The sequence below is a fragment of the Salvelinus namaycush genome, chromosome 24, assembly GCF_016432855.1.
Source record: "Salvelinus namaycush isolate Seneca chromosome 24, SaNama_1.0, whole genome shotgun sequence".
NCBI lineage: Eukaryota > Metazoa > Chordata > Actinopteri > Salmoniformes > Salmonidae > Salvelinus > Salvelinus namaycush.
This window is the reverse complement of record NC_052330.1, coordinates 25,786,768-25,801,336: the sequence shown is the minus strand read 5'-3', so window position 1 is coordinate 25,801,336 and position 14,569 is coordinate 25,786,768. Positions and strand designations below refer to the sequence as shown.

The window sequence follows — 14,569 nt, the reverse complement described above, 5'->3', positions numbered from 1 at the left end:
TAGCCATATATTCAGAGAACAGTGTTTAAGGGGATGAAAAAGAGAGTAAGCTAGAGGGAGCAAGCGATGGAGAGATCAAGGGAGATATAGAAAGGGGGGATAGAGAAACGACTAGAAAGAGTGTGAGAGCTCATCTGTATAAATTACCCCAGGGCTTAGGAGAATGGTGTTAGTGGAGCTGAGAATGCTGACTCTCTGTTATTGAGATGATATCACACATAGTAGCCAGAATGACCTGGGGGGTACTCACACTCATTATACCTGATGAAGACAGCTTGGCTGTCGAAAGGTTGGTTATGAAATGATTGCATCTGAGCTCCTAGAGTGTGTGGCTCTCCACACACACACACACACACACACACACACACACACACACACACACACACACACACACACACACACACACACACACACACACACACACACACACACACACACACACACACACACACACACACACACACACCTCTCAGCCCCTCTGCACCCCTCTCTGTACCTGATGAGGGAGAGAAGAGGAAAACATCCGGGCAGACTCTCACCTGACTTCTAACTAAACAGAAGTGTTTTTATCGCCTCCCGCTGAAAGATCCAGGGTTACCATGGTAACACCTTTAACTTTATTGGCTCTGCAGTGATTTACTGGCTCCCTAGTGGTCGCAGGGCAGAGAGAGAGAGTGGAGAGAGAGAGAGAGGTGGAAAGGGGAACATTGTTTGTTTATTTCCCTCCTCATCTGTCTTTGTCAGTGAAATAAATGGCTTGGTTTGTAGTAAAGTCAGTTGCTGTCAAACAAAATTCCAAGGCCACACTTCCTTGTCGTGTATTCACTTGATGAGAAATCTGTGTGTTTCTAGTTTGTTTTGACTAATTCATTGGTCGGCTATTCCATTCCAGACTAGTGTTACCGTAGACATCAAGTACACGACCATGGATGGGACAGTGGGGGTGTGGAGCGATGGGGAATTCCTGGACGTTCCGGGCGACCCAGAGGGAACGTTCCAGTTTGAGACAGACAGCCTGCTTTCCGGACACAGCCATGGATCAGGATCAGGAGTGTCTCCTGGACGATCCATCCACGGAATTCCCACTTTCAGGAAGTGAGTCGACAACTCCATTAGTATAGCTGAAACATTTTCTTCTTTTTATTTCAACTTTATTTAACCAGGTAGGCCAGTTGAGAACAAGTTCTCATTTACAACTGAGACCTGGCCAAGATAAAGCAAAGCAGTGCGACAAAAACAACAGCACCGAGTTACACATGGGACGTACAGTCAATAACACAATAGAAAAATCTATGTATAGTGTGTGCAAATGTAGTAAGATTAGGGAGGTAAGGCAATAAATAGGCCATAGTGGCGAAATAATTACAATTTAGCATTAACACTGGAGTGATAGATGTGCAGATGATGATGTGCAAGTAGAGATACTGGAGTGCAAAATAGCAAAAAATAAATAACAATATGGGGATGAGGTAGTTGGGTGTGCAATTTACAGATGGGCTGTGTACAGGTACAGTGATCTGTAAGCTGCTCTGACGGCTGATGCTTAAAGTTAGTGAGGGAGATATAAGTCTCCAGCTTCAGTGACTTTTGCAATTCGTTCCAGTCATTGGCAGCAGAGAACTGGAAGGAAAGGCAGCCAAAGAGGTGTTGGCTTTGGGGGTGACCAGTGAAATATACCTGCTGGAGCGCGTGCTACGGTGGATGTAGCTATGGTGACCAGTGAGCTGAGATAAGGCCGGGGCTTTACCTAGCAAAGATTTATAGATGACCTGGAGCCAGTGGGTTTGGCGACGAATATACAGCGAAGGCCAGCCAACGAGAGCATACAGGTCGCAGTGGTGGGTAGTATATTGGACTTTGGTGACAAAAGGATGGCACTGTGATAGACTACATCCAATTTGCTGAGTAGAGTGTTGGAGGCTATTTTGTAAATGACATCGCCGAAGTCAAGGATCGGTAGGATAGTCAGTTTTACGAATGTTTGTTTGGCAGCATGAGTGAAGGAGGCTTTGTTGCGAAATAGGAAGCCGATTCTAGATTTAATTTTGGATTGGAGATACTTAAAACCTGTTACGGCTAGGGATTTCGACAACATCCGGTGAAATTGCAGAGCGCGAAAAAATTTAAATAAAAATATAAACATTTAACTTTCATACAATCACAAGTGCAATACACCAAATTAAAGCTTAACTTCTTGCTAATCCAGCCACCGTGTCAGATTTCAAAAAGGCTTTACGGCGAAAGCAAACTATGCGATTATCTGAGGACAGCACCCCATCAAACAAACACATGACAATCATATTTCAACCCGCCAGGCGCGACACAAAACTCAGAAATAACGATATTATTCATGCCTTACCTTTGAAGATCTTCTGTTGGCACTCCAAAATGTCCCATAAACATCACAAATGGTCCTTTTGTTTGATAAATTCCGTCGTTATATCTCCAAAATGTCAATTTATTTGGCGCGTTTGATTCAGAAAAACACCAGTTCCAACTCGCCCAACATGACTACAGATTATCTCAAAAATGACCTGTAAACTTTGTCCAAACATTTCAAACTACTTTCCTAATCCAACTTTAGGTATTTTAAAACGTAAATAATCGATAAAATTTAAGACGGGATAAACTGTGTTCAATAGCTGATAAAATGAAAGTGGAGCGAGCTCCAGGTCTCGCGCCCCAAACAAAACAGTCCACTTGGCTATACACCCAGAAAGGAAAGTGCTACTTCTTCATTTCTCAAAGGAAAAACATCGACCAATTTCTAAAGACTGTTGACATCTAGTGGAAGCCATGGGAACTGCAACCAGATGCCTCAGAAATCTAGATTCACATAGAAATCCAATTGAAAACAGTCACCTCAACAACAAAAAAATTCCTGGATGGTTTGTTCTCGGGGTTTCACCTGCCAAATAAGTTCTGTTATACTCAGAGACATAATTTTAACAGTTTTAGAAACTTTAGAATGTTCTATCCAAATCTACGAATTATATGTATATCCTAGCTTCTGGGCCTGAGTAGCAGGCAGTTTACTTTGGACACGCTTTTCATCCGTACGTGAAAATACCGCCCCCTAGCCCGAAGAGATTTTAACCTGAGTGAGTCTGGAAGGAGAGTTTACAGTCTAACCAGACACCTAGGTATTTGTAGTTGTTAGTTTTACTAGCATTTATGAGCAGTTGGAGGCCACAGAAGGAGTGTTGTATGGCATTGATGCTCGTTTGGAGGTTTGTTAACTTCTCTGCGCTACGGATCCCTTTTACGGGATCACTTTCCTAAACAACCGCTAGAATTGCAGGGCGCCAAATGCAAAAATATGACAAAAAATATTTATAATCATGCAATCACAAGTGAAATATATACCAAAACACAGCTTAGCTTGTTGTTAATCCACCTATCGTGTCAGATTTTGAAAATATACTTTGCAGCGAAAGAAATCCAAGCTTTTGTGAGTGTAGCAATCATTGCTAGAACAGTTAGCCTTATATTAGCTTGGTTAGCATGGTCACGAAAGTCAGAAAAGCAATAAAATGAATCGCTTACCTTAGATAATCTTCAGATGTTTGCACTCACGAGACTCCCAGTTGCACAACAAATGTTCTTATTGTTCGAAAAATATTACTTTGATCACAAAAGTAATACCCCATTTGGGTTGCGCGTTATTTTCAGAAAACCAAAGCCTTGTTCCGTTCGACAAATTCCAAAAAGTATCCGTAATGGTCGTAGAAACATGTCAAATGTTTTTTATAATCAATCCTCAGGTTGTTTTTAACAAACATAATCGATAATATTTCAACCGGACCATAACCTATTAATTAAGAGACAAACGGAAAATGGAGAGCTCCTCTCGCGCACGCAGGAACTATTCGGAGGACACCTGACTAGTTTTGAAAAATCTTGTTCATTTTTCAAAATAAAAGCCTGAAACTATGTCTAAAGCCTGGTCACAGCCTGAGGAAGCCATTGGAAAAGGAATCTGGTTGATACCCCTTTAAATGGAAGAAAGACGGTCCAGGAAACACAGATAAAAAAATATATATATCACTTCCGGGTTATATTTTCTCAGGTTTTCGTCTGCAGAATACGTTTTGTTATACTCACAGACAATATTTTGACAGTTTTGGAAACTTTGGAGTGTTTTCTATCCTAATCTGTAAATTATATGCATATTCTACGTTCTGGGCCAGAGAAAATGTCCGTTTACCTTGGGAACGATATTTTAAGAAAATAAAAAAATTCTGACCCCTAGCGTCAAGAACACAGTGTCCAAGGAAAGGCCCGATGTATACAGAATGGTGTCGTCTGCGTAGAGGTGGATCAGAGAATCACCAGCAGCAATATCGACATCATTGATATATACAGAGAAAAGAGCCGGCCGTAGAATTGAACCCTGTGGCACCCCCATATAGACAGCCAGAGGTCCGGACAACAGGCCCTCCGATTTGACACACTGAACTCTATCTGAGAAGTACATAATCAGCATCATTATAAACGTGCATGCATCAATGTCATAGCTAGAACCATCTCTTCATCATCAGTAGCCCTTTACACTCGTACCCATATACGGGTTGAAAATGGCAGATTTGGACACTGATAAGAGCCTAAATTGTAACGCAGTGGCTGTACAGTAACATGCTATAAATTATGTCAGAGCTCAGGCTCTGCGCTTCACGGCTCTGTATAGGTTTTGACTGACAGCTGTTCTGAACTTGATAACCGCACTCGACAAGAAGTTGCCCCATCCCTCCAACTAATTTTGAAAGATTAGATGTGAAGGAATATAATGAATACCGCTTTGATGTCATACAAGCAAGCCAAATACCCGTGAGTCCAAATGTGCACTTCACATTTCCATATCATAAAACTCATAATATACAGTGTCAACGTTTATGATTGCTATGTTGGTTACAAGATGACATGGTGTTTTACCCTGGGTTGTCCTGAACAGAATGAGCCTATGTTGTGGAACACCCACCTGAATGCACACATAACTGTGAAAGATTGTAGTTTATAACTTAGCTAGTCATGTCGGCAAGAGTACAAGCTTTCAAATGATGCCCATATGACCCAGATTGCGATTTATATTGGGCCGTTTTTGAATTGCGTAAACAACAACATTAATAGTATAAAGGGGGGATTCAGGGCTGTGTTCCAAACAAAACAACTACAAGTGTTCTTGCTCTAGTTCCTCAACGGCACAGCTAGGAGAGATCAAAAAGGCACCTTATAGTTGAAGGCTCTTCGAGTCATAAAAGTGCATTGAAATGAATTAGGAACTGTGCACACTTTGGAGAGGTGTGTGGCCACTTGCAAACACTAGTTAGACCTCTCACTCAAACCCTTGTAATTGTTGCACCTACCCCAAATTTTCCAAGAATATTCTTATCATGTTACTGAATGTATCCAGACTATTTTCAGATTCCGTTGTCAACAATTGCGGTGAAAAGTACAGTAAATGTAAAATCACATAAAATCAACGGTGTTATCTTTTAAGTGCTACCATGGTTATGCATATGCTATCCATATTTCTTCTGTATAGACACATTTCTATTTAGCGCTATCCATAATGGCCAATTCCCAACAAGGTTCAACAACAACAACAACAATAACAACAATATCAAAGCGAAGATATCATTATTGTCAGCAAGTCATTAAATATACCATTATGCTCAAAATACATCAACACCATAGTTAGAACAATCCTCATCATCATTATCATTCTCATTAATAACAACAAAAGTGAAGACATGATAATCGACATGATCATCAACAATATCATCATCATCATCTTCACACCATGCATTTAAACATACCTAGACACTCCTTTAGCTGGCACGATACTCGGCCAGTCAGTAGGGAGTGAATGTGTTACAGCAGTATGTTTCAGCCTCCAGGCAGTAGGGAGTGAATGTGTAACAGCAGTATGTTTCAGCCTCCAGTCAGTAGGGAGTGAATGTGTTACAGCAGTATGTTTCAGCCTCCAGTCAGTAGGGAGTGAATGTGTAACAGCAGTATGTTTCAGCCTCCAGGCATTAGGGAGTGAATGTGTTACAGGAGTATGTTTCAGTCTCCAGTCAGTAGGAAGTGAATGTGCTACAGCAGTATGTTTCAGCCTCCAGTCAGTAGGGAGTGAATGTGTTACAGCAGTATGTTTCAGCCTCCAGGCAGTAGGGAGTGAATGTGTTACAGCAGTATGTTTCAGCCTCCAGTCAGTAGGGAGTGAATGTGTTACAGCAGTATGTTTCAGCCTCCAGGCATTAGGGAGTGAATGTGTAACAGCAGTATGTTTCAGCCTCCAGGCAGTAGGGAGTGAATGTGTTACAGCAGTATGTTTCAGCCTCCAGGCATTAGGGAGTGAATGTGTTACAGCAGTATGTTTCAGCCTCCAGGCAGTAGGGAGTGAATGTGTTACAGCAGTATGTTTCAGCCTCCAGGCAGTAGGGAGTGAATGTGTTACAGCAGTATGTTTCAGCCTCCAGGCATTAGGGAGTGAATGTGTAACAGCAGTATGTTTCAGCCTCCAGGCAGTAGGGAGTGAATGTGTAACAGCAGTATGTTTCAGCCTCCAGGCAGTAGGGATGTTTCAGCCTCCAGGCATTAGGGAGTGAATGTGTTACAGCAGTATGTTTCAGCCTCCAGGCATTAGGGAGTGAATGTGTTACAGCAGTATGTTTCAGCCTCCAGGCATTAGGGAGTGAATGTGTTACAGCAGTATGTTTCAGCCTCCAGGCAGTAGGGAGTGAATGTGTAACAGCAGTATGTTTCAGCCTCCAGTCAGTAGGGAGTGAATGTGTTACAGCAGTATGTTTCAGCCTCCAGGCAGTAGGGAGTGAATGTGTTACAGCAGTATGTTTCAGCCTCCAGGCATTAGGGAGTGAATGTGTTACAGCAGTATGTTTCAGCCTCCAGGCAGTAGGGAGTGAATGTGTTACAGCAGTATGTTTCAGCCTCCAGGCATTAGGGAGTGAATGTGTTACAGCAGTATGTTTCAGCCTCCAGGCAGTAGGGAGTGAATGTGTTACAGCAGTATGTTTCAGCCTCCAGGCAGTAGGGAGTGAATGTGTTACAGCAGTATGTTTCAGCCTCCAGGCAGTAGGGAGTGAATGTGCTACAGCAGTATGTTTCAGCCTCCAGGCAGTAGGGAGTGAATGTGCTACAGCAGTATGTTTCAGCCTCCAGGCAGTAGGGAGTGAATGTGTTACAGCAGTATGTTTCAGCCTCCAGGCAGTAGGGAGTGAATGTGTTACAGCAGTATGTTTCAGCCTCCAGGCATTAGGGAGTGAATGTGTTACAGCAGTATGTTTCAGCCTCCAGGCAGTAGGGAGTGAATGTGTTACAGCAGTATGTTTCAGCCTCCAGGCATTAGGGAGTGAATGTGTTACAGCAGTATGTTTCAGCCTCCAGGCAGTAGGGAGTGAATGTGTTACAGCAGTATGTTTCAGCCTCCAGGCATTAGGGAGTGAATGTGTTACAGCAGTATGTTTCAGCCTCCAGGCAGTAGGGAGTGAATGTGCTACAGCAGTATGTTTCAGCCTCCAGGCAGTAGGGAGTGAATGTGCTACAGCAGTATGTTTCAGCCTCCAGGCAGTAGGGAGTGAATGTGCTACAGCAGTATGTTTCAGCCTCCAGGCAGTGCTGTCTGCTGATGACTAATAGCCTGCTCTCTCAGTGAGTACATTTACATGCACACTAATAATTGGATATTATGGCAGTAGGCTGAGTTTGTAAATAGTAAGTAATAAGTAAGTAAATAATAAGGTCAAAATCAAATTAAACATACACCTGATTTTCTGAGCAATCTATCGAATTATGTAAGGGATAATTAATGAAGGGCTATGCGTTCCGTGGAAAATAATTAACAATGTGGAAGGTGTGTTTCGCACTAGCGGAGTGGAACTATAACCTTCCACGGAGTTGCATTATTTTCCGTAGAATGCATAGCCCTTCGTTGACTATCCCTTTCATACCATGGCTATAATTTAACACATTTGCCGCTGTAAATGTGTTCATTTGCAGGTAGAAATGTGTTCAACATCCACTGAAGTAGCTAATAAGTTTACTAGATAGCTACAATAGTTGCATTGGTAACCAAATAAACAGACTTGCTAGTTTATCCAACCAAACCATCAGTCATAGCTTGCTATTATGATAATTGAATTCAACAATGACAATAATGTTTTCAATTCAGCTTTTGCTTTAAAAAGCAGCTCAAACATAGAACATAAATTGAACATTGATTATGGCAGTAGGTTGAGTATGGAAATAGTCATGTAAACACTTTACTCTGCTTATCTTAATCGGCGTAAGTTCAAAATCGAAGTAAGCATACGTCGATTAATACACCTGGTTTTCTGAGCAATCCTTCAAATTATTAGGATTTACTGTGCCTTTGGAAAGTATTCAGACCCCTTGACTTTTTCCACATTTTGATACGTTACAGCCTTATTATAAAATTTATGAAATATTTTTTTCCCTCAGCAATCTACACACAATACCCCATAATGACAAAGCGAAAACAGGTTTTTAGAAATTTTGGCAAATTTTGGCAAAAACTAACAGAAATACCTTATTTACATAAATAAGTATTTAGACCCTTTTTCTATGAGACTCAAAATTGAGCTCAGATGCATCCTGTTTCCATTGATTATCCTTGATGTTTCTATAACTTGATTGGAGTCCACCCGTTGTAAATTCAATTGATTGGACATGATTTGGAAAGGCACACACCTGTCTTGTCACGACTCCCGCCGAAGTCGGTCCCTCTCCTTGTTCGGGCGGCGTTCGGCGGTCAACGTCACCGGTCTTCTAGCCATCGCCGCTCCACCTTTCATTTTCCATTCGTTTTGTCTTGTTTTTCCGCACACCTGGTTTACATCCCCTCATTACTCTACGTGTATATTATCCTCTGTTCCCCCCATGTCTGTGTGTGGTATTGTTCGTTCGGTATGTGTGTGACGCTACAGGCTGGTTTTGCGCCGGGTATTGTGTTAACCCGTGTTTTTGTTATTTGTACCCATTTAGGTCATTTGTGCGCTCGCTTTTTTCCATGGGCCGGAGTGTTGTGACTCAGTTGTGTCCGGCTGTTTTCCTCTGCCTGAATAAAGAGTGCCTGTTCACTTATCTAAGCTCTCCTGCACCTAACTTCCTTCGACCAGTTGAGCACACTCTGACATGTCTACATAAGGTTCAACACTTTACAGTGCATGTCAGAGCATAACCCAAGCCATGAGGTCGAAGGAATTGTCAGTAGAGCTCCGAGACAGGATTGTGTTGAGGCACAGATCAGGGGAAGGGTATAAAGAATTCCTGCAGCATTGAAGGTCCCCAAGAACTCTGTGGCCTCCATGATTCTTAAATGGAAGAAGTTTGGAACCATCAAGACTTTCTGGAGCTGGCCGCCCAGCCAAACTGAGCAAATCAGGGGAGAAGGGCCTTGGTCAGGGAGGTGACCATGAACCCGATGGGCACTCTGACAGAGATCTAGAGTTCATCTGTGGAGATGGGAGAACCTTCCAGAAGCACAACCATTTCTGCAGCACTACACCAATCAGGCCTTTATGGTAGAGTTGCCAGACGGAAGCCACTCCTCAGTAAAAGGCACATGACTGCCTGCTTGGAGTTTGGAAAAAGGCACCTAAAGACTCAGACCATGAGAATCAAGATTCTCTGGTCTGATGAAACCAAGATTGAACTATTTGGCTGGAATGCCAAGCGTCACGTCTGGAGTAAATCTAGCACCATCCCTACGGTAAAGCATGGTGGTGGCAGCATCATGCTGTGGGGATGTTTTTCAGTGGCAGGGACTGGGAGACTAGTCAAGATCGAGGAAAAGATGAACGGAGAAAAGAACAGAGAGATCCTTGATGAAAACCCTCTCCAGAGCGCTCAGGACCTCAGACTGGGGTGAAGGTTCACCTTCCAACAGGACAATGACCCTAAGCACACAGCCAAGACAACGCAGGAGTGGCTTAGGGACAAGTCTCTGAATGTCCTTGAGTGGCACAGCCAGACCCGGACTTGAACCCGATCAAACATCTCTGGAGAGACCTGAAAATAGCTGTGCAGCAAAGCTCCACATCCAACCTGATAGCTTGAGAGGATCAGCAGAGAAGAATGGGAGAAACTCCCCAAATGCAGGTGTGGCAAGCTTGTAGCGTCATACCCAAGAAGACGCATTGCTGTAATCACTGCCAAAGGTGCTTCAACAAAGTACTGAGTGAAGGGTCTGAATACTTCTGTAAATGTGATATTTCAGTTTTCTATGTTTAATAAATTAGCTATAATTCTGAAAACCTTTTTTTGCTTTGTCATTATGGGGTATTGTGTGTAGATTAATGAGGGAAAAAAACAATTTTCATCAATATTAGAATAAGGCTGTAACGTAACAAAATGTGGAAAAAGTCGAGGGGTCTGAATACTTTTCAAAGGCACTGTATATCATGGCATTGTTGAATACTGTTGAAGGAAATTTTAGAGCATGCACTATTTCCCTATAATGCACGGTATATCAGCACGGCAGTATTCAATTTCTAGCCTGCAAATGTGTTCAATTATAACCATGGTATAAAAGGGATAATCAAACACAATGCAACTCCATGGAAGGTTATAGTTCCACTCCGCTTGGAACACAACTTCCGCGTCGTTCATTATTTTCCATAGAACTCATAGCCCTTCAATGATTATCCCTTACATGTAAACAGTTCCAGTGGTGTATTTGATCTATTTGGTCTGTGCATGTACAATGTGTAGGGCAAGCCTCCCTCTTATGAGGGAAGTGAGTTCGGAAGACCTGAAAGTATGCATTTTAGAAATGTTTTTCACATACAAACTTTGTATGTCCGAATCTTATAGCCTTTTCAAAAATAACACGGTCACTGTGGTAGAACATTTGCTTTGATTAGCGATTATCTGCAATTATCAATCGTCTCATCAGGTTGCCAGATTTCAGAGGGTGTAACGTCTCTCGTCGGAAGGCATGGACCACAGCACAGCGTGGTAAGTTTTCATGATATTTTATTTATCAAAAAAACACTCGAACAAAGTAACAAAACGAAAGCGAACAGTTCTGTCAGGTAAACAGATACTAAACAGAAAATAACTACCCACCCAAAAAGGCTGCCTAAGTATGATTCAACGATAGACAGCTGCCTCTGATTGGGAACCACACTCGGCCAAAAACAAAGAAATAGAAAACATAGAATGCCCACCCTAATCACACCCTGACCTAACCAAATAGAGAAATAAAAAGGCTCTCTAAGGTCAGGGCGTGACAGTACCCCCCCCCCCCCCCCCCCCCCCCAAAGGTGCGGACTCTGGCCACAAAACCTGACACTAAAGGGGAGGGTCCGGGTGGGCATCCATTCACGGCGGCGGCTCCGGTGCGGGTCGTAGACCCCCCTCCGCCCACAGATCCCTCCGCTTAGGTGGCGGCCCTGGTGCATGGACCTTCACTGGAGGAACCGGGCCTCAGATCATCGCCGGAGGAACCAGACCACCGATCATCGCCGGAGACTCCGGACTGTGAACCGTCGCTGCAGGCTCCGGACTGTGGACCGTCGCTGCAGGCTCCGGACTGGGGACCGTCGCTGGAGGCTCCGGACTGGGGACCGCCGCTGGAGGCTCCAGACTAAGGACCGCCGCTTTAGGCTCCGGACCGGGGACCGCCGCTGGAGGCTCCGGACCGGGGACCGTCGCTGCAGGCTCCGGACCGGGGACCGTCGCTGGAGGCTCCGGACCGGGGATCGTCGCTGGAGGCTCCGTGCCATGGATCGTCGCTGGAGGCTTCGTGCCATGGATCGTCACTGGAGGCTTAGGGCCATGGATCATCACTGGAGGCTTAGGGCCATGGATCATCACTGGAGGCTTAGGGCCATGGATCATCACTGGAGGCTTTGTGCCATGGATCATCACTGGAGGCGTCGTACGTGGAGCCGGAACAGCCACTGTATTTGGATGTATTAGAGTGAGTCTCTCATCATGAGAACCTCCATCCTCCTGACTAGACAGTTTGTAGTGGGAGTCAACTGGGCATTACAATGGAATGGGGCTCTGTCTGTGAATCCTCATGAAAATCTATTGAACTGACACATACAGTTAACATCTCCTTGAGTTTAGATGTACTGATTCAGTGGGTTTTATCGGACGGAACAGAGTTTTTATAGTGTGTCCCCATAGAGCTTATCTGTGTTTTATGAGACCTGTAAAAAAAAAGACGCAGGCCGAGGAGGAAAGGGAAAGGGAAAGGGAAAGGGGGATACCTAGTCAGTTGTAAAACTGAATGCATTCAACTGAAATGTGTCTTCCTCATTTAACCTCCTACGGGATTGGTGCCCCCCCCCCCCCCCCCCCCCCCCCCGCGGGACAGTTGAGCTAACGTAGGCTAATGTCATTAGCATGAGGTTGTAAGTAACAAACAAAAAAATACAGGACATAAACATATCTGATGTGGGCAGGAAGCTTAAAATCTGGTTAATCTAACTGCACTGTCCAATTTACAGTAGCTATTACAGTGAAAGAATACCATGCTATTGTTTGAGGAGAGTGCACAATTATGAACTTGAAAATGTATTAACAAATCAATTATGCACATTTGGGCAGTCTTGATACAACATTTTGAAAAGATATGTCATTGTTCATCGGATCAGTCTAAAGCTTTGCACATACACGGCTACCATCTAGTGGCCAAAATCTAAATTGCGCCTGAGCTGGAATAATACATTACGGCCTTTCTTTTGCACTTCAAAGATGATGGTACAAACAAAAAAACGCACACACTCACTCACTCACTCACTCACTCACTCACTCACTCACTCACTCACTCACTCACTCACTCACTCACTCACTCACTCACTCACTCACTCACTCACTCTCACACACACACACACACACACACACACACACACACACACACACACACACACACACACACACACACACACACACACACACACACACACACACACACACACACACACACACACACACACACACACACACACACACACACACACACACCTCTGTCCTTGGTGCTAGACGAGTGCACCTGTCATCTCCTAACTACCGAGGCAACAAAGAGCTAGTCCTGTCAGCGGTACAGTACAGTAGCTCAGAGGAGAGCTGAGATTTTGTGTGAGAGGGAAGCCCAGTGAACCCACACAGAGTGATGATAATACTGATGGAAAACACACACTACAGTACTGGGGGAACAATGATGGCCTCATGGAACCACTCTGATGATGTCAATGGGCATTGATGCCATTGTATTAACCTGTCTGGGTTGGTGCTCCTTACAGGGAGGAGAATGAGGAGGAGGACAAAAACAGTGTGAACTCAAGGTACCATATGCTGTTTGGGTTGCAGTGTCTCTCCTCTTTGGGTTGCAGCAGTGCCGTCTTGCATGTTTGAGTGTGCGTGTGTTCATGAGAGAGTGGTTTTTTCAGTGACATGGGAGCAGGGCACACACACACGCACACTCGTACCTTGGAATCAAAGCAATTCATTTGTCCCTGAGACCGCATCGTCTGTCACCCTAAGGCATTATTACATCATAAACATAATTTATTATCATCTCACGTTCTATGTATGATGACATTTCACCATGATGAAACAGGAAGTCATTCCATACCGGCCCTTAAATCTAAATCAATGTCACACCAGAAGGGTCTTTCTATTTATTGTAGAATAATTACAATCACAGAGCTTATTATGCTTTATGATTATGTAATTGCTAAGGGCTAGATGTCCACGGTAAGAGGTCGTGGAATCTGGTGTGTGTGATATTCATTAAGATGGTCTTATTGCCAGGCTAGCATATGGAACTGTATTACGATGGTTTTATTGCCAGGCTAGCATATGGAACTGTATTACGATGGTTTTATTGCCAGGCTAGCATAGGGAACTGTATTACGATGGTTTTATTGCCAGGCTAGCATATGGAACTGTAATACGATGGTTTTATTGCCAGGCTAGCATATGGAACTGTATTAAGATGGTTTTATTGCCAGGCTAGCATATGGAACTGTATTACGATGGTTTTATTGCCAGGCTAGCATATGGAACTGTATTACGATGGTTTTATTGCCAGGCTAGCATATGGAACTGTATTAAGATGGTTTTATTGCCAGGCTAGCATATGGAACTGTATTAAGATGGTGTTATTGCCAGGCTAGCATATGGAACTGTATTAAGATGGTTTTATTGCCAGGCTAGCATATGGAACTGTATTACGATGGTTTTATTGCCAGGCTAGCATATGGAACTGTATTAAGATGGTTTTATTGCCAGGCTAGCATATGGAACTGTATTACGATGGTTTTATTGCCAGGCTAGCATATGGAACTGTATTAAGATGATTTTATTGCCAGGCTAGCATATGGAACTGTATTAAGATGGTTTTATTGCCAGGCTAGCATATGGAACTGTATTACGATGGTTTTATTGCCAGGCTAGCATATGGAACTGTATTACGATGGTTTTATTGCCAGGCTAGCATATGGAACTGTATTAAGAGGGTTTTATTGCCAGGCTAGCATATGGAACTGTATTACGATGGTCATACCATGGATCA

The 14,569-nt window shown here is 43.5% G+C and overlaps 1 protein-coding gene across 1 annotated transcript in view; it reads left to right on the top strand.

Annotated features, from left to right (window-relative positions):
• Positions 1–14,569, top strand: part of LOC120019539 (otoferlin-like) — a 127,134-nt gene that overhangs the window by 45,357 nt on the left and 67,208 nt on the right. The window contains exon 5 of the mRNA XM_038962838.1: positions 893–1,095. Coding sequence (XP_038818766.1) covers positions 893–1,095 — 203 coding nt within the window. The remainder of the gene's footprint in view (positions 1–892; positions 1,096–14,569) is intronic.